The 20,038-nt window shown below is 47.6% G+C and overlaps 1 protein-coding gene across 1 annotated transcript in view; it reads right to left on the bottom strand.

Annotated features, from left to right (window-relative positions):
• The window catches only part of ush1c (Usher syndrome 1C), a 319,880-nt gene that overhangs the window by 198,350 nt on the left and 101,492 nt on the right, over window positions 1-20,038 (bottom strand). The window contains exons 6-10 of the mRNA XM_070898764.1: window positions 19,881-19,905; window positions 10,752-10,809; window positions 6,909-7,012; window positions 6,663-6,747; window positions 1,399-1,458 (exon numbers count right to left, since the gene is read on the bottom strand). Of these exons, the coding sequence (XP_070754865.1) occupies window positions 1,399-1,458; window positions 6,663-6,747; window positions 6,909-7,012; window positions 10,752-10,809; window positions 19,881-19,905 (332 nt within the window). The remainder of the gene's footprint in view (window positions 1-1,398; window positions 1,459-6,662; window positions 6,748-6,908; window positions 7,013-10,751; window positions 10,810-19,880; window positions 19,906-20,038) is intronic.

Raw genomic sequence — 20,038 nt, 5'->3', positions numbered from 1 at the left:
CTCCCCGTAACCCTTAATTCCCTTATTGGTTAAAAATCTATCTATCTGTGATTTGAATACATTCAATGAGCTAGCCTCAACTGCGTCCTTGGGCAGAGAATTCCACAGATTCACAACCCTGTGGGAGAAGAAATTCCTTCTCAACTCGGTTTTAAATTGGCTCCCCCGTATTTTGAGGCTGTGCCCCCTAGTTCTAGTCTCCCCGACCAGTGGAAACAACCTCTCTGCCTCTATCTTGTCTATCCCTTTCATTATTTTAAATGTTTCTATAAGATCACCCCTCATCCTTCTGAACTCCAACGAGTAAAGACCCAGTCTACTCAATCTATCATCATAAAGTAACCCCCTCATCTCTGGTATCAGCCTAGTGAATCATCTCTGTACCCTCTCCAAAGCTAGTATATCCTTCCTTAAGTAAGGTGACCAAAACTGCACGCAGTACTCCAGGCGCGGCCTCACCAATACCTTATACAGTTGCAGCACGACCTCCCTGCTTTTGTACTCCATCCCTCTCGCAATGAAGGCCAACATTCCATTCGCCTTCCTGATTATCTGCTGCACCTGCAAACTAACTTTTTGGGATTCATGCACAAGGACCCCCAGGCCCCTCTGCACCACAGCATGTTGTAATTTCTCCCCATTCAAATAATATTCCCTTTTACTGTTTTTTTCCCCAAGGTGGATGACCTCACATTTTCCGACATTGTATTCCATCTGCCAAACCTTAGCCCATTCGCTTAACCTATCTAAATCTCTTTGCAGCCTCTCTGTGTCCTCTAAACAACCTGCTTTCCCACTAATCTTTGTGTCATCTGCAAATTTTGTTACACTAGACTCTGTCCCCTCTTCCAGGTCATCTATGTATATTGTAAACAGTTGTGGTCCCAGCACCGATCCCTGTGGCACACCACTAACCACCGATTTCCAACCCGAAAAGGACCCATTTATCTCGACTCTCTGCTTTCTGTTAGCCAGCCAATTCTCGATCCATGCTAATACATTTCCTCTGACTCTGCGTACCTTATTTGATAAGCCTTATTATTTTCTCAAAAAAAAAAATTATATGAAATCCAATAAGTTCCTCTCCTTGACTTATGTTTAGGTTCCCTTGTACTGCTTGTATTGTATTCTCTTCTTCTACTGGGTAATTTTAACCTAACTCGCTGGGTGGGAAACCCATGGGATTGGTTGGCATGCTAATATTTCTACCCCGCCCAGTATTGCTCTCCATTGAGTAAAATTGGGCGGGGTGTAAAACCAATGTTGCACCCAATTCCATCAATTTCCCGTCTGACAAGTTAGATTTAAATCGACCTGTATTCAATTAACAAGTCAGTCATATCATCCTTATTAGGTGTGGGGGTAAAATAAAAATAAGTTTCTTTAAATTTTTTTTACCTCTCTGTGATCCACATTTGTGAAGTCCACACCATCTACTTCCAGAATTTGATCTCCAACCTGCATTAAACCAGAGCAGAATGACGACAAGTGTAGCTTGGAAACGTATGTTCAAACATTGTAAGGTGTCATTGTTTGTTTAATTGAGTGATGTCTCGAACAATGATGCACATTCACTGCACCCATATTAAACAGCAAACACAAACATATTGACACAATAAACTCACAAATGACAAATTCATTAATAATTCTCAAAGGTCTTACACAAAAAAGAAGCATAACAAGGTATGAACAGGATTACAGATAATGAAGAACAGGTTACATGGCTATATAACACATTGAGTGATTTGAGTGAAGAGTTGCACAGACTGCAAGAGGTATGTTTCAGTATTTCACAGGGTGCAGCACAGAAAAAGGCCATTTGGCCCATCATATCAACCTAATGTCTAATCCCATTCTTTTGCTTTCTCAGCCGCCATAAACTTTAATATTCCTCTTGACAAGCTCTCTGTGGCTCCCTTTAACAGAATATATGGACTCTGCTTCAGCAATGATTTGCAGCAGAGAATTCCACGTTCTAACTATCCCCTGTGATAGTTAATTAAACCTCACAGAATAAGGGGTGACTTTAACACTGCTCACTCAGTGGAAAACTGGCGGTGGGCAGTTAAAAAATTCCGTTACGCCATTTTGGGGGTGGTAAGACTCGGGAGACGCGAGAAGAAGTCTTGCTTCTCGTGAGAAGTTGTGAGAACACCCCCCGCCCCCCCCCGAAAGGAAGTAGAGCACAAAATAACGCTCCACTTCCTTTCCGGGGCCGTAGTGGGGCGAACGTGTCGGGGGCGGGGTGCAGCGCTACGCACTGGGCTGTGTGGCGCTGCCGCGTAGGAGGGGCACAGCCTTTAATTAAAGGGAAGGGCCCAAGCTGCAGACTTTGCATGAATGAACGGGGCCTATTTGGGCCTACCTGTTATGGCACTCAATCAGATAGCAGCACAGGCCCCACACCCAAAACACCAACAGTACATAATTTTTTTTCCCAAAGGCCCACCCACACCTCCCCTTTCACTTGCACCCTGCGAGCTGCTGGCCTCCCGGGTCACGTCCCCCTGAAACTGTCGCTGGCATCGCCTGGCGATACCCAATTTAGGGTCTGGGGCGCTAACGGGGTTCCGCACACGGTGAAGATGGCGCCGTTGCCGGTGCAGTGGAGTGGGGCGCTATGGGTGTTACCGCTGTTGCTAAAGTCACGTGGAGTCGTTAGCGGCGCCACGCCCCGGGTGAAAAGTCGTTTGCGCCCCCAGGGGGCACGGGATTGCAGCGGGACTGGGAGCAGGGTCCAACACCAGAACAAGTAAGTAATCTTTAATGTAATGCGATGAAAAAGGAAAGTACTAAACATGATCATTATAAACTATCTTTATGAACAAGACTAAACTGAAAGGAAACAGCTCCGAAAGACACCTGAGCGCCGATTTCCTTAACAACGTAGGGTTTTTCTGATTGGTACTGGCCAGAAAAAGCAGCAAACCTGAGGACTGGGAGAAATTTAGAATTCAGCAGAGGAGGACAAAGAGTTTAATTAGGAGGGGGAAAATAGAGTATGAGAGGAAGCTTGCCGGGAACATAAAAACTGACTGCAAAAGCTTCTATAGATATGTAAAGACAAATGTAGGTCCCTTGCAGTCAGATTCAGGTGCATTTATAATGGGGAACAAAGATATGGCAGACCAGCTGAACAAATACTTTGATTCTGTCTTCACGAAGAAAGACACAAATAACCTTCCGGAAGTACTAGGGGACCGAGGGTCTAGTGAAAAGGTGGAACTGATGATATCCTTATTAGGCAGGAAATTGTGTTAGGGAAATTGAGCGGATTGAAGGCCGATAAATCCCCGGGGCCTGACAGTCTGCATCCCAGAGTACTCAAGGAAGTGGCCCTAGAAATAGTGGATGCATTGGTGATCATTTGCCAACAGTCTATTGACTCTGGATCAGTTCCTATGGACTGGAGGGTAGCTAATGTAACACCACTTTTTAAAAGAGGGAGAGAGAAAACGTGTAATTATAGACCGGTTAACCTGACTTCAGTAGTGGGGAAAGTGTTGGAATCAATTATTAAAAATGAAATAGCAGCGCATTTGGAAAGCAGTGACAGGATTGGTCCAAGTCAGCATGGATTTCTGGAAGGGAAATCATGCTTGATAAATCTTCTGGAATTTTTTGAGGATGTAATTAGTAGAGTGGACAAGGGAGAACCAGTGGATGTGGTGTATTTGGACTTTCAAAAGGCTTTTGACAAGGTCCCACACAAGAGATTGGTGTGCAAAATTAAAGCACATGGTATTGCGGGTAATGTACTGACGTGGATAGAGAACTGGTTGGCAGACTGGAAGCAGAGAGTTGGGATAAACTCGTCCTTTTCAGAATGGCAGGCAGTGACTAGTGGGGTGCTGCAGGGCTCAGTGCTGGGACCCCAGCTCTTTACAATATACATTAATGATTTAGATGAAGGAATTGAGTGTAATATCTCCAAGTTTGCAGATGACACTAAACTGGGTGGCGGTGTGAGCTGTGAGGAGGACACTAAGAGGCTGCAGGGTCACTTGGACAGATTAGATGAGTGGGCAAATGCATGGCAGATGCAGTATAATGTGGATAAATGTGAGGTTATCCACTTTGGTGGCAAAAACACGAAGGTAGAATATTTTCTGAATGGCGGCAGATTAGGAAAAGGGGAGGTGCAACGAGACCTGGGTGTCATGGTTCATCAGTCATTGAAAGTTGGCATGCAGGTACAGCAGGCGGTGAAGATGGCAAATGGTATGTTGGCCTTCATAGCTAGGGGATTTGAGTATAGGAGCAGGGAGGTCTTACTGTCGTTGTACAGGGCCTTGGTGAGGCCTTACCTGGAATATTGTGTTCAGTTTTGGTCTCCTAATCTGAGGAAGGATGTTCTTGCTATTGAGGGAGTGCAGCGAAGGTTCACCAGACTGATTCCCGGGATGGCTGGACTGACATGTGAGGAGGGACTGGATCAACTGGGCCTTTATACACTGGAGTTTAGAAGGATGAGAGTTTAGAAACATATAAGATTCTGACGGACTGGACAGGTTAGATGCAGGAAGAATGTTCCCGATGTTGGGGAAGTCCCGAACCAGGGGACATAGTCTAAGGATAAGGGGTAGGCCATTTAGGACTGAGATGAGGAGAAACTTCTTCACTCAGAGAGTTTTTAACCTGTGGAATTCCCTACCGCAGAGAGCTGTTGATGCCAGTTCATTGGATATCTTTAAGAGGGAGTTAGATATGGATCTTATGGCTAAAGGTATCAAGGGGTATGGAGAGAAAGCAGGAAAGGGGTACTGAGGGAATGATCAGCCATGATTTTATTGAATGGTGTTGCAGGCTCGAAGGGCCGAATGGCCTACTCCTGCACCTATTTTCTATGTTTCTATGTTTCTATGTTACTTAAGGCCACTCTGCGCTGTTCTTAAAAAAAAATTGGTGTTGGGGAAAGTCGCTTAAATGGGCAAAAACAACCAAAAACGTGCAGAAATCAATTTTCACCCAGACCTGCGCTAAAAAATCTGGCATACAAAATATTCCGCGCTGACAGTTTCCGCCAGCATACAAACTTTGAGGAAAATTACAAAATCAAGATTGCTCAAAAAAATTCATCGGATTCATCGCTGACTGGTGGCGGAAATTGAGCCCATACTTTGTAAAATCAGACGTGTGAGTAAAAGAATTGATTGGATAGATTGACCGACAATAGATTGCCCAAGCTTTTTGGTTACCCCTCCTAATATCTGCTTCTTTGGCTTGGCATTTATGTTTCTATGATTACGTCTCTATGAAGTGCCTTGCATCATTTTTCTATGTTGGCATCGATTGATAAATAAAGCCACTGTTAGTCTAGATAAAGTCATTGTCAGTCTAGATAAAGTTCACCATAATAATGCATTGACAGCTTTGAAGTATACTCTGGTCCAGATATAACTGTCCCAAATGGCATGATAATAGCATTTGCATACATTATTGTAAACAGGTAGTTTATACATTGGCCCAGAAATCGCAGCCTCCCCGTACGAAGTTTCTGCGGACCCGGGAAGGCATCGGAAAAGCCCATTTTCAGCGCACAATGCGCATGCGCTGAAAACCGGCTTTTCCGATCTGTCAAGTTTCTGGCTTGACAGATCCTCCGTACCTCGGGAGTGAGGACATCTGGATGGGCAAGATTGCGGGATTTACGCATATCTTGCCCAGCAAATGACCTCAAAACTCCTGCGTCTGATAAAAGCAGGCGCATAGCCTACTGTTACAGGCGTAAGAGTTTAAAAACACACAAAAATATAATTAAATTAAATTTAAAAAATACATATTATTATTTAAAACCCTGCCCATTACGTTACATTTATTTATAACCATAATTAAAACTTTTTTTTAAAATCGACAGATTTTTTTTCTTTAAAAAACTTTTCTATCAACTTTGATTTCTATAGTGTATTTATGTGAGGTGGTGTTTCATTTAATGTTTTATGTAGTGTTTGGGTGTTTGGGGTTGTTTCATATTCATAGTAACAGGAGTTTCTGACTTACGAAACTCCTATTACTACGAATGAGAAAATACTTTACCGTGATTGGGTGTCCAGGCCCATGTGACTCCTGTGGATGTCCCAACGTGAACGCGCTCCGTTGCGCAAGAAGAGGAGGCCTCGAGTCCAGGCTTTCAGGTGGGCATTCGACCAAAAGGTAGGTGCGCATCTTTTCTCTTATTTTTAGTCAAACGCCCGCGGGAAGAAGAAACCGGGATTTCTGGGCCATTATATGCAATTGCTATTAACATGTAGTAATAGTGCATGCAATTCTGGATATTTAAAATCTGTCCATTGTAGGCAGGGATATATTTAAAAGCAAACATCCCTCAGATGTCAAATACTCATTTGGATAGCTTAGGCATGTTACAGGAACATTGGTGGTTGTACTAGCTACTTACAAACCAAAAGGTATAAATGATCTCAGGTGCTCCAGTCATGTCGACACCTCACCCAAGAATGTCCATTTATTTTACATACAATTCAAATATTATTTTATTCACAATGGAGTGGTGTTCTAGTTGATTCCTAACAGTAACAGTTTACATTGTCCATTGCTTCCTGTAGTGCCAAAGTAAAAGCAGTTTTAGACATAGTAGCTTATTGTCAGATAAGAGAGCTACAGGTAATAGCAAATCTCTATTTCTGTTCACGTGACTCACTCACCTCTAAGCCCACCTCTGCAGATACAGACCCGGGTTTCACATTGCTGATAAAGATCCCTGGTTTCTGGGTTGGGCCACTGGAAATACTACATTAGCGGAGAGAGAGAGAGAGATAGAGTGTACAGTGTAAAAGATTCACAAATAAATAAAGTAAGTTCTTCAATAATTAATATTAAAGGTGAAAAGTACAACCTAAATAGAAAACCTTTATATTGTTTGTCTGAAAAATTGACAAAAGCAATTTTACCTGCATCCCATTCCTTTTACACCAACTAAGCTGATAAACACCTTCTTTTCTTTTATTTCTTTGCTTCCCAGTGAAGCCAGGCCAGCTACACTGAACTTCCCATCCTACAACAAACAAGATTGGGAACAAACTCAAATTAAAAAACAAATTCCGACTTTGATCAGATCCGTATTCATGATATTGGTGTAAATAAGATATGCGAGGGCTGAGATCTTCACTTTCAACGTGCATTCCTTTGGAGTTAGTAGAAGTTTCTAAACATGGTTGGAGTTTCTCATCAATGGTCTCCTCGAGATATTTAAATGTCTTGTTTTATAGTGTATGGGAGAGAGAACTCACATACAACACTATCAAAGACTGCATTTTCAATTTTTTCTAAAAGCCCTGCAAATGTTACTACCAAAATTCACACAAGAGCATAAAGACTGTAAAGGGGAAATTAATAAAATGAAATCACGCAAGGACTAATGTGACACAGGCCACATTGCCACTATCAGCGTCAGCTGTAGTTATATAGAATGACAACCAGCATGCATAAACTACGTTACACTGTAGCATTCTGTGCACAACCATTTGCATTTAAGCAAGTCCCCAAAGCGACCAGGAACAGAGCTCTGATTTACAGTAAATAATTAAAATATCACTGAGTGCGTAATGAATATATCTACCTGGTATTTTTTCATAGAAACATAGAAACATAGAAAATAGGTGCAGGAGCAGGCCATTCGGCCCTTCAAGCCTGCACCACCATTAAATATGATCATGGCTGATCATTCCCTCAGTATCCCATTCGTGCTTTCTCGCCATACCCCTTGATCCCTTTAGCCGTAAGGGCCACACCTAACTCCCTTTTGAATATATCTAACGAACTGGCCTCAACAAATTTCTGTGGTGGGGAATTCTCTGAGTGAAAAAGTTTCTCCTCATCTCGGTCCTAATTAGCTTACCCCTTATCCTTAAACTGTGACCCCTGGTTCTGGACTTCCCCAACATCGGGAACATTCTTCCTGCATCTAACCTGTCCAGTGCCGTCAGAATTTGATATGTTTCTATGAGATCCCCTCTCATTCTTCTAAATTCCATTGAATATAAGCCCAGTCTTTCTTCACATTTCAGTCCTGTCATCCTGGGAATCAGCCTGGTGAACCTTCGCTGCACTCCCTCATATTACAAGGGTGCCATAATTTAACGCCTCGTTTGGAATACACACACAAATAAGTTTAAAAAAACCTCCAATAATATCAAAGATTTTGAGTTGCATTTTCAATAGGAGAGGAAACAATATACCAGTGAAATAACATTAGAATTCATCTATACATAACGTCTGGGCTGTGTATTCCTCTGAATTGCCACATAATCCTAACTTTGACAAAATGCCTCTCAGTTATCTCCTCTTCCCCCTGCATGATATTTTAAAACTACTGGTCAAAAGCAGTCTGGATGTAAGCATTTTCTATTGTATTTCCTTTTTGTTGATCTTCAGATACTTCCATCATCACCGTTAAAAGCATCATCAAACCTATTTTTCTGTCATCCCTCCTAATTCTTCCGCAACTATTTGGAGTCCATTTTTTCCTATATGCGTACTTATCCACATTACTATAGTGACAACATTTCAAAAGCTGCAAAGCGCTTGGGGCGTCCTGAAGTCATGAAAGGCTCTATATAAATGCAAGCCTCTCTTTTTACTACATTAGAGGTGCTACACAAGTGAAAGTTGTTGATGCTGTTGCTCTCCTGCAAAATAGGAAATGGTGCAACATGTAAAGCACTCTCAGTTCATTGGGCCCAAGTTTCCACAGGATAAAAAGCGGGCGCCCCCCCGAGCTGGGCGCCCGTTTTTCGCGCCTAAAACGGCGCCAGAAAAAAAACGCACTATTCTCGAGCGCTTTGCAGCTCCTTGTCTGTTTGGCGCGGCGCCCAGGGGGGCGGAGCCTACACTCGCGCCGATTTTGTAAGTGGGAGGGGGCGGGTACTATTTAAATTAGTTTTTTTCCTGCCGGCAACGCTGCGCGTGCGCGTTGGAGCGTTCGCGCATGCTCAGTGTGAAAAAAACATTGGCACTCGGCCATTTTTGTAGTTCTTTGCAGCTGTTTAATTTTTGAACATTTTTTAATAAAATCACATTGCCATCAGCACTGAGGCTACCCTTCTCACTGTCTCCTTCCCCTCCCTCCCATCCCTCCACGGCAACAAGCCGCTGTCTCCTTCCCCTCCCTCCCCTGCCCTGCGCAGCAACAAGCCGCTGTCTCCTTCCCCTCCCTCCCCTCCCTCCACGGCAACAAGCCGCTGTCTCCTTCCCCTCCCTCCCCTGCCCTGCGCGGCAACAAGCCGCTTTCTCCTCCCCCCCCTCCCGCTCAGCGGCACGAACGGCTGCAGAATTCTCCTTGGCTGAAGCACTTTCACACAGGTAGGAAGATGGTTTATTTAATCTTTTCTTTGCTTATAAATGTTTATTCAGGTTGGATTTATTTGTATAATATTTGTATAAGTATAAATAAGGATTTATTATAGAATTTAATGACTTCCCTTCCCCACCCCCCCTCGTTCTGGACGCCTAATTTGTAACCTGCGCCTGATTTTTTAATGTGTAGGACAGGTTTTTTCAGTTCTACAAAAATCTTCACTTGCTCCATTCTACTTTAGTTTGGAGTATGTTTTCATTGTGGAAACTTTCAAATCAGGCGTCAGTGGCCGGACACGCCCCCTTTTGAAGAAAAAATTCTGTTCCAAAGTAGAACTGTTCTACCTGACTGGAACTGCAGAAAAAAAAATGTGGAGAATTGCGATTTCTAAGATAGTCCGTTCTCCACCAGTTGCTCTAAAAATCAGGCGCAAATCATGTGGAAACTTGGGCCCATAATTTCACTGAAAGTGGGTTACCGCACAAAATGCCTGCTCCCACCATACCACTGTAAAGCATGAACATGTAAATGGGTGTCTAAGGAGCAATGATAATTGTAAATGCATTACCCTTTGTAACTCTTCGGGTTATACACTAATTTAATAGAATATAAATCTCCTTTCATAGCATGACAGTTTCTCTGAAAAAGAAGAATCTTTGTCCTTGAAAAAGGGCCACCAGGTGTATGTATGTCAAACGCCGGGAGCATGCAGAAATCAAGTGCAGGCAGCGGAAAGAGCGTGCGGCAAACCAGTCCCACCCTCCCCTTCCCTCAACGACTATCTGACCCACCTGTGACAGGGACTGTGGCTCTCGTATTGGACTGTTCAGCCACCTAAGGACTAACTTCAGGAGTGGAAGCAAGTCTTCCTCGATTCCGAGTGACTGCCTATGATGATGATGTATGTAAATTACTCAATCCATTGTCAGTTCATTTTCTGCTTCAAATAGAGAAACACTTGCTCAAAAGTCTGTTACATATGTAAACTTGTATTTACTCTGTACAGCCACCACAGGGCTCATCCCCTGGAGTCCCAAGGGATCCCACAATCCCTTGGGAGCACAGGTACTTAAGAAGGCCTCACAGGTTGAAGAGGCACTCTGGAGACCTGCAATGAAAGACTAAGGTCACACTTTACTTTGAGCTCACAGTATCCAGTCAGACTCTTTATTCATACATAACAAAATCCTTGACGTATTTTCAGGTAGCAACTTTCAACATCTCACCACTGAAGCTATCACTGGCTTGTCAGAATGACACTCACATTTGTTAAAACGGGGATGGTTCTATTTTAACATATTAAAAGTGAAACTAATTTAAATTTAAAGTAGAAACATATTTGCAGACAGTTACCAGAGAAGGGTTTGCAAGAGGTGTCAATGACCACAAATGGAAAGGGGGGCGTGAAATCAATTAATAAAAAAATGTTACAACTTACACCAGCGTCTGACACAAACTGGTCCACAAACTGCCATTTCAAAGTGTCCTCAGAAGAACTAAAGAGAAAAAAAATGAAATGTCATTAACATCTGCCTGCTGTGCCTTTCGAGCATAAGTCACTGTTGTCATGTCAACTGATCAGTGGCTGAAGGAAAAGTCAGTGGTGGTGTGCTGTCACATCAGTGTTTGAATAGCCTAAGGCATTGCTCTCCTTTTGACTTATCAGAAACTGAGAGACTTGTCAACTGGGTGTCTTGTCAACTTATCAGTGATTGAAGGAAACATTTCAAAATCCGAACTGGTAAGAATCAGAGAACTGCTCCACCCAGAAATAATCTTAGTTTCAGATTTCCTTATTTCTTACCTTCAGTGTGGTGTAACTGGCAATCAGCCACTGGTTAATTCCTTTATCAAACTACAGAAAGTTTATCATCATTATAAAACTTTTTGTGGGAGCATCACACATCAAAGACACGAAGGACGGTGATAATTTCAATTCAAAAAAATGAAACCGTTACAAAAAGTAAAAGCAGTAAACAGGATATCAGGGAATATTTTGAAGGGTATAATCTCAGGTTTCAGTTCTTATAAATAAATATCTTAACCACAATTTTGTAATGTCAGCAAAATCTGCGAGGAATGGATGGCTGCCAGGGTCAAGTTAGCCCATAGCACATTCATCTTTGAAAGATCAGGTCACTTGAATAAATATTAAAATACCCCAGCACAAGCAGTGGTTTAGAGGGACAGCTCAAAATCTGAGATTTAGAGGAATGTGGCCACTTAAGATAAGTGACTGTGAATGAAGCCAAAATTATTTCAGCCACCATCATGTTTCAATGTGGATTTGAAATATTTGTCAAACTTTGCCAAAGCTTTGTGAGGGAAGGGATTTAGGAAGAAGTATTAGTTAAAATATAATGATAGGACACCCACTTGGAGGCAGAAACATAGTCTGTGAGCAAGTGACAGAGTACCATATCACCTGATCCCGTTTTGTGGCTGGTAAACTAGAGTTGCTGCTGCATAATGTGATTTCGAGGAGGATTGTCCTGTTGCATATTCCAGGGCAACCCTCCCAGAGGACACCAATCCTATACATGTCTGTCAGGGTCGCTGCTTTGATGGAGAAAAGCAACCACCACTGCACACACTCGAGGGAAAGGATAAGTTCTGCAAATTCCACATTCTGGCTTTCCTAAAAGTCAAGTACTGCGCGGGCTAGCCATTCTTCGGTTCATGAGGATGTCTCCGTGAGCTACGCTTCAGTTGATTCAATGTGCTATCATTCATCGTGGTCCTTCAAATGACCTGCTGCCTGCGCTGTGTGAGCCCACTCATGCCACCCTGACCCCTCCTCAGCTGCTAACCATTTGTCTGTTCTGTTATATTTTGCAGAACTTGATGCCAACTTTGACGATGCTGAAGAAGATTCAGACAAGTACGAGCCTGAAGAGGAGAACGTCTTCCAATCTCACCTTCCAGACCAAGAGCATGGGGGTGAGGGGGAGATGGAGGGACAGGAGGAGGATGAAGCCCCCACTCTTGTACTCACTCTGGAGGAGGTGCAGGTGCCGTCCATCGAGGTGCCAGCCCCTTTCCTGAGTGGTACGAGTGATGGGACATTCCATGGTTTTGCACAGTCCAAGGCTGCCGGTTCCAGTGGGATGCAGCGAGCCACACCCAGGACCCACCATCCGAGGCAGCGGATCCCAGTGGGATGAAGCGAGCCACACCCAGAGCCCTACTGTCCGAGGCTGGGGGTCCCAGAGGGATGCAGCAAGCCATACCCAGGGTGAGGAGGGGAAGTAGAGCTCGACAGCGCTCTCCTGAGGTGCAGGATCTAACAGATGTGGTTCAGATGATGGCAATGAGTGCGGAGAGCATTGACCTTACGCGATCACTCCTGGACACCATCAGTGGGGTGGGTGATGAGGTATCGGGACTGTCAGGAGAAGTAACAACACTCTCACAAGAAATGGGAACACTGTCCGGGCACATTAGGGAGGGAATGTCGCAGGTAGTTGATACACTGTCGGTGAACATGAGGGAGGGAATGTTGCAGGTAGCTGATACACTGTCTGTGAACATGAGGGAGGGAATGTTGCAGGTAGCTGATACACTGTCTGTGAACATGAGGGAGGGAATGTTGCAGGTAGCTGATACACTGTCTGTGAACATGAGGGAGGGAATGTCAGAGTTAGCTGCTGCAATAAGGGAACATGCCCCCGCGGCCATTGACGGAATCAACTGCCACTCCCACTCCAATCCCCAGACCAACCTCTGAAGAGGCCCAAGCCAGGCTTTCCACATTACCGTCTGCCCACGCCCCCATCAAGAAGTACGCATTACCCGGGATGCTCGAAAGAATAAGCTTGGTACCAACCCGAGAAACACCGCGCCACCGCCTGCGGGCAGGGGTGGAGTCACCAAGACCAAACGCAGCGGGCGGCATTAGAATAAGGTGGAAGAGAGATGGGTGCAGCCTTTCTTTGCTGCTGCTGTTTTTGTTATTATTATTGTTACTGTTGTAACTGTTCTCAATGTAAACATTTTTTGTAAGTGTTGCAAATTTACAAGTTTAAAAGTTTGTAAGTGATCTTAAAGTTTGTAAGTGATCTTAACTGGAAACTTTAACGTTTGATACAAGAATATTTTTATTACAGTTAAGTACAAACAAGTGTTTGTTAAATTTTGAATAAACTATATTTTAAAGTATAACTGAATCATTTCCATTATTTGTTCCATTAACACAACACAACATTACGGAACAGGTCCAAACAGTAAACATGCTCCATGTGGAATAGTTGCGCTGAGCCTTCAGGCAGCAAAGTGTTCACGGATGAGCTGCTGGCGCAAGGCTCGAGCAATCGTTAAAGGGGCACGACGGCCCGCCCTCCTCCGCCATCATGCCCTGGGTTCAGGTAGTTGCATGGCTTCCTCCTCCTCATCATCTGCATCTTCCTCCTCATCATCTGCCACTCTCACCTCAGGTGGGTCTTCTACTACCAGCTGCTGCTGCCTCATGATGGCTAAGTTATGCAGCATGCAGCACACAACAGTGAACTGACCGACAATCTCAGGGGAGTATTGTAAGTAGCGTCCAGAATGGTCCAGGCATCGGAAACGCTGTTTCAAGATGCCAATGGTCCTCTCTATTATGCTGCGTGTCACAATGTGCGACATGTTGTATTCCCAGTCAGCTTCCGTCTGGGTTACAAGTAGTGGTGTCATGAGCCAGGTGGCGAGGCCGTACCCTTTGTCTCCCAGTAGCCAGCTCTGCCCTTCTGGCTGCTGCTGAAACATGACAGATATAGCGCTCTCGCATAGGATGAACACATCACGGGTACTCCCAGGGTATCTCGCATCAACTGGCATGATGCAATGCATGTCGTCACATATGAGCTGCACATTAACAGAGTGAAGCCTTTTCTGTTCCTGTACATCTCAGAATCCTCCAAAGCTGCTCGCAAGGCAATGTGGGTACAATCAATGCAGCCCTATATCTTTGGGAAGCCAGCAATCTTGGAGAATCCCACAGCCCTGTCACGCATTGCCCGGGCGGTTAAAGGGAACTGTATGTCGTCATTCCTCCGGGCATATAGTGCAGCAGTCACCTGCCGAACACAGATATGTGATGCATGTTGAGAAATGGCACACACATCCTCAGTTGTGGCCTGGAATGATCCAGATGCATAAAATGAAAGTACAGCTGTAACCTTCACGTCAACTGACAAAGCAGTCCTCCTGACACTTCTAGGGTGCAGGTCTGCTTTTACTAACTCACAGATCTTGGTTACAACTTCTTTGCAGAAACACAGCCTTCTCACACAGTCTGCATCACTCAGGTGCAGGTATGAACGCCTATCTCGATATACCCGATGTGGGTAAGGCCTCCTGCCTATCATCCTACGTGCTCTGAGGTTCCTCATGCGATGACGTTGAATCAATCGTCTCCTCCGCAGCACCATCATGCAGAGGGCTTGCACGAGGCATGGCATTGTCAATATTGCCCCCATTATTAAATTGTAACTTTACAAAAAGCTCAAAACAGCGGGACAAAGCTCACACACCTTCTCTCCTCTCTCTCTCCCCAAGGTTGACGCCCTAGTATAGACCACATCCTGGTCTGCGCATGCGCAATAGGCTTGTTTAGAATGGAAAGCTAGGCATTCAATGAAACATTTGGGGCAACGAAGTCTAATGCAATTCTTTAATTTTAGATTTTTTTCAAAGTGCCACCTCACCACCGACCGAAGGTCTCCTCACAGGGGCTCGAGGCTCGGCCCGCAGAATCACTCCCTCGCCCGGACACAGGGGCTCGAGGCTCGGCCCGCAGAATCACTCCCTCGCCCGGACGCAGGGGCTCGAGGCTCGGCCGGCAGAATCACTCGCTCGCCCGGACACAGGGGCTCGAGGCTTGGCCGGCAGAATCACTCCCTCGCCCGGACACAGGGGCTCGAGGCTTGGCCGGCAGAATCACTCCCTCGCCCGGACACAGGGGCTCGAGGCTTGGCCGGCAGAATCACTCCCTCGCCCGGACACAGGGGCTCGAGGCTCGGCCCGCAGAATCACTCCCTCGCCCGGACACAGGGGCTCGAGGCTTGGCCGGCAGAATCACTCGCTCGCCCGGACACAGGGGCTCGAGGCTTGACCGGCAGAATCACTCCCTCGCCCGGACACAGGGGCTCGAGGCTCGGCCCGCAGAATCACTCCCTCGCCCGGACGCAGGGGCTCGAGGCTTGGCCGGCAGAATCACTCCCTCGCCCGGACACAGGGGCTCGAGGCTTGGCCGGCAGAATCACTCGCTCGCCCGGACACAGGGGCTCGAGGCTTGGCCGGCAGAATCACTCCCTCGCCCGGACACAGGGGCTCGAGGCTTGGCCGGCAGAATCACTCCCTCGCCCGGACACAGGGGCTCGTTGCTTGGCCGGCAGAATCACTCGCTCGCCCGGACACAGGGGCTCGAGGCTTGGCCGGCAGAATCACTCCCTCGCCCGGACACAGGGGCTCGAGGCTTGGCCGGCAGAATCACTCGCTCGCCCGGACACAGGGGCTCGAGGCTTGGTCGGCAGAATCACTCCCTCGCCCGGACACAGGGGCTCGAGGCTTGGCCGGCAGAATCACTCGCTCGCCCGGACACAGGGGCTCGAGGCTTGGCCGGCAGAATCACTCCCTCGCCCGGACACAGGGGCTCGAGGCTTGGCCGGCAGAATCACTCCCTCGCCCGGACACAGGGGCTCGAGGCTTGGCCGGCAGAATCACTCCCTCGCCCGGACACAGGGGCTCGAGGCTTGGCCGGCAGAATCACTCCCTCGCCCGGACACAGGGGCTCGAGGCTTGGCCGGCAGAATCACTCCCTCGCCCGGACACAGGGGCTCGAGGCTTGGCCGGCAGAATCACTCCCTCGCCCGGACACAGGGGCTCGAGGCTTGGCCGGCAGAATCACTCCCTCGCCCGGACACAGGGGCTCGAGGCTTGGCCGGCAGAATCACTCGCTCGCCCGGACACAGGGGCTCGAGGCTTGGCTGGCAGAATCACTCCCTCGCCCGGACACAGGGGCTCGAGGCTCGGCCGGCAGAATCACTCCCTCGCCCGGACACAGGGGCTCGAGGCTTGGCCGGCAGAATCACTCCCTCGCCCGGACACAGGGGCTCGAGGCTCGGCCGGCAGAATCACTCCCTCGCCCGGACACAGGGGCTCGAGGCTTGGCCGGCAGAATCACTCCCTCGCCCGGACACAGGGGCTCGAGGCTTGGCCGGCAGAATCACTCGCTCGCCCGGACACAGGGGCTCGAGGCTTGGCTGGCAGAATCACTCCCTCGCCCGGACACAGGGGCTCGAGGCTCGGCCGGCAGAATCACTCCCTCGCCCGGACACAGGGGCTCGAGGCTTGGCCGGCAGAATCACTCCCTCGCCCGGACACAGGGGCTCGAGGCTCGGCCGGCAGAATCACTCCCTCGCCCGGACACAGGGGCTCGAGGCTTGGCCGGCAGAATCACTCCCTCGCCCGGACACAGGGGCTCGAGGCTTGGCCGGCAGAATCACTCCCTCGCCCGGACACAGGGGCTCGAGGCTTGGCCGGCAGAATCACTCCCTCGCCCGGACACAGGGGCTCGCCGTCCTCCACCCCCGGGGCTTCTTTTGAAGCTGCTGTTTGTCTAAGTGTTCTCATCCCTTCAGTTGGACTTCCACCCCACCACACCCCCCCCCCCTCCCCCCCGGGCTTCTTTTGAAGCCAAGCCCCGAGCCCCTGTGTCCGGGCGAGCGAGTGATTCTGCTGGCCGACCCTCGAGCCCCTGTGTCCGGGCGAGCGAGTGATTCTGCTGGCCGACCCTCGAGCCCCTGTGTCCGGGCGAGCGAGTGATTCTGCTGGCCGACCCTCGAGCCCGGTGAGGAGACGTTTGGTCGGTGGTGGCCTCATCATGGCCACATTGACTTAAATTCCTGAATTGCACCCATATGGTTGGCACATGCTGTGGCAGGTTCGCCCTGCACCCCACTCCCCCCTCCCACCGCCCCGCCAGAAACACCATAAAGCATCCCTACAATGGCCAAGCCATTCCTTTCACACTGACCCCCACTGTTGGAGGTAAAGTTACATCTCACCATTTAATCCCACTCACTAAGCAATTTCCAAAGTAGCAGACAAAATTGGGCATGACCAGAAAGTGGTGAAAATAACTAGTTTTATATGTGACATCACAGTAACAGAACCTTTACAGACACACTTCTTAAAGCACCCATGTACTTACCCTTGTACATCTACTTCTGTGTATTCTTTCGCTTATGCCTGCTTCTACAATGTGCAATCCCTGTGGTTTCAGCAGAGGTAGAGCTAGCCTGCTCATGTCCCTGCTGCGACTGCAAAGACAATTTTGGCAGGCACCCATTCGTTTTTGGACCCTCTGATCGATGTGCCAAAGTCTGCTCCTCCTGCAACTGAGCAGGGGTAGACTTGGCCATCGTGATCCGAGGAGGCTTCTGGGGCTCTGACTGAGGGGGAGCCAATGAGGGAGAAGTGTGAGCTCTTTGAGAGGAACCCCCACTTTCATGTGTCCTCTCATGGGCCACCCACACTTCCTTGCTCGCAAGGAACTGGAGAGCACCTTGCTGCACAGCAGTGGGATCATGAGGGCCCATGTCTACATTGTCATCCCTCCTAGAGACGAGGGCGATGAGCCTCTGCCATCTGTTCTCCATAGGTAGTAGGTGCTCATGTGAGTGGCACATTAGCTCCATGGAAGAGCCTACAGTCGCCATCGCCTGGGAAACGCTTCTACTTTTGTTGGAGATGGACTCCTCTATTCTCAGCACATTTGCAGACATCGCGGTCGCAAAACTGGTCAGGGGCTCCTGCACCTCCACAATTGCCCTCTTTCTCGATGGCCTCTGAGGCTTAGCGTCTGCATGCGGCTGAGCAGAGCTTGGAGCGCCCTGCGCCCTCCGCCAAAGCGTCTCCACTGCTGTCCCTGTCTACACCATCTCCTCTTGGTCACTTGTGAATTGTGAGACACCAAGTGATAACACTACTATACCTCGAGTAGGACCCACCGAGGAGTGCGTGTCTGCACTGGAGCTGGGTGAGCTTATGTCTGGAGGCTTCTCTGAGGAGTAATCTTCCTCTACCTCCTTGACAGAGGCGGCGGGGGGTGGGGGGGTCGCGCGTGGGTGCTCTGTGGGAGAATAAAGAAAAGATTTCAAAATGTAATATCAAAAATGGGTCATGATACCATTATGCACATGATGAACATTCACTGGCTGCTGACATCAGTCCCCATATGAGTAACTGTTGCATGCCATGTGGCTGTGTGGGATGTAATTCTGTCACCCTCTCATTGTCTGCCACCACCAGCTGCTCTGCAACTCCGGAGACCTCCTGGGCGACCTGCTCTGCTGGAGTCAACGTGGCGAATGATGGAAGACCACCTCCGGTTCTCTCCCTTTCCCTGTTATTGTGGGCTCTCTTCTCCTGCAAGGAGGGAAAGAAGAGAAGTTTGAGTGAGAGTGGTGGCATGGGTGTAAGAAATGTGTGGGTTAAATCTTTAGAGAGTGTCTATGAGTGAGTGTGATGCCAATGCCAAAGTGCCAATCTTGTGTGTTGTCAGTTGGTATGATTGCATTAGGATGAAGATGAGTGTGAGGGGTGGTTAGTCAGATGGGGATGTGAGTACGTAGATAGAAAGAGAGGGATGGGTAGATGTGCAAAGTATGTTGGTGTGAGGAATGATGTGCAGGAGCAGGCTTGGGAGGGCAGAGTGATGGGGATGTGATGAGAGGCACAGCCGGATGAAGTTGAGTGTGGCTTTGCACTCACCTTTCCTGATCTCATGAGATCATTGAAACTTTTCTGGCACTGCACCCAAGTCCTCCTGACCACATCCCGGCTGTTGACCTCCTCTTGCTATCTCCAGCCAGGCTCTTTTAGTCTCTAGGGAAGGTCTCTGCCACCCACCAGCAGGGAAGAACTCCTCCATGCGTGCACTGACTCCCTCCACAAGAATATGTAGGGAGTCACCAGAAAACCTGGGTGCAGCCCTCTGCCTCTGTGTGCAAGGCTGAGCAGTAAGCAGATGGTGAAATGTACTGCCTACACACTCCTAGATGAACCTTCAAATGAAATCTGGCCAAGGCTCCTTTACATATCACCGCTGGAGATGAGTCTTCGATGATGTCATCAGACCCACGCCATTTAATAGGGCTGGGAAACGCGCAGGCCTGCCTTAATAGGCGCCATTAAGGGAGAGTCGCTCTAAGGAGAGGGATGGAAAGAACGGGACCCTGACCCGTCATGCTGACCACCTGCACCGATAATGAAAATTCCACCTGTTTCAGGTTGATGACCCTTTGCCAGAACTGGAACATGTATTGCCAACAATTTCTGTTTTTATTTCACATTTCCAGCATCCGCAGTATTTTGCTTTTGTATTAATAGTTTAAGTGATTATTCAGCGTAGCAAGTCAATTTAAATATGTTTATCTATCCACTGTACACTGATATTCAAAAGACATTTTACATAAGAACATAAGAAATAGGAGCAGGAGTAGACCATTTGGCCCCTCAAACTTGCTCCACCATTCAATAAGATCATGACTGACTTTAGTTTTGCAAAAAAGCATGCTCTCACCTTTTGACAGGAATCATCCCCACATCTGAAAAAACAAAGATATGATTAGTGTTTCCTAAACTGTCACCAGTAACAAGTTCCTGGTACTTACAAGGAAATATTAGAACTGATGGAATACTCTAACTCATAGATATATTTTACCTAATACAGGCAACTCG

This window comes from Pristiophorus japonicus, chromosome 14 (genome assembly GCF_044704955.1).
Source record: "Pristiophorus japonicus isolate sPriJap1 chromosome 14, sPriJap1.hap1, whole genome shotgun sequence".
In the NCBI taxonomy this organism is placed as follows: domain Eukaryota; kingdom Metazoa; phylum Chordata; class Chondrichthyes; family Pristiophoridae; genus Pristiophorus; species Pristiophorus japonicus.
This window is presented reverse-complemented; position numbering and strand designations above follow the sequence as displayed.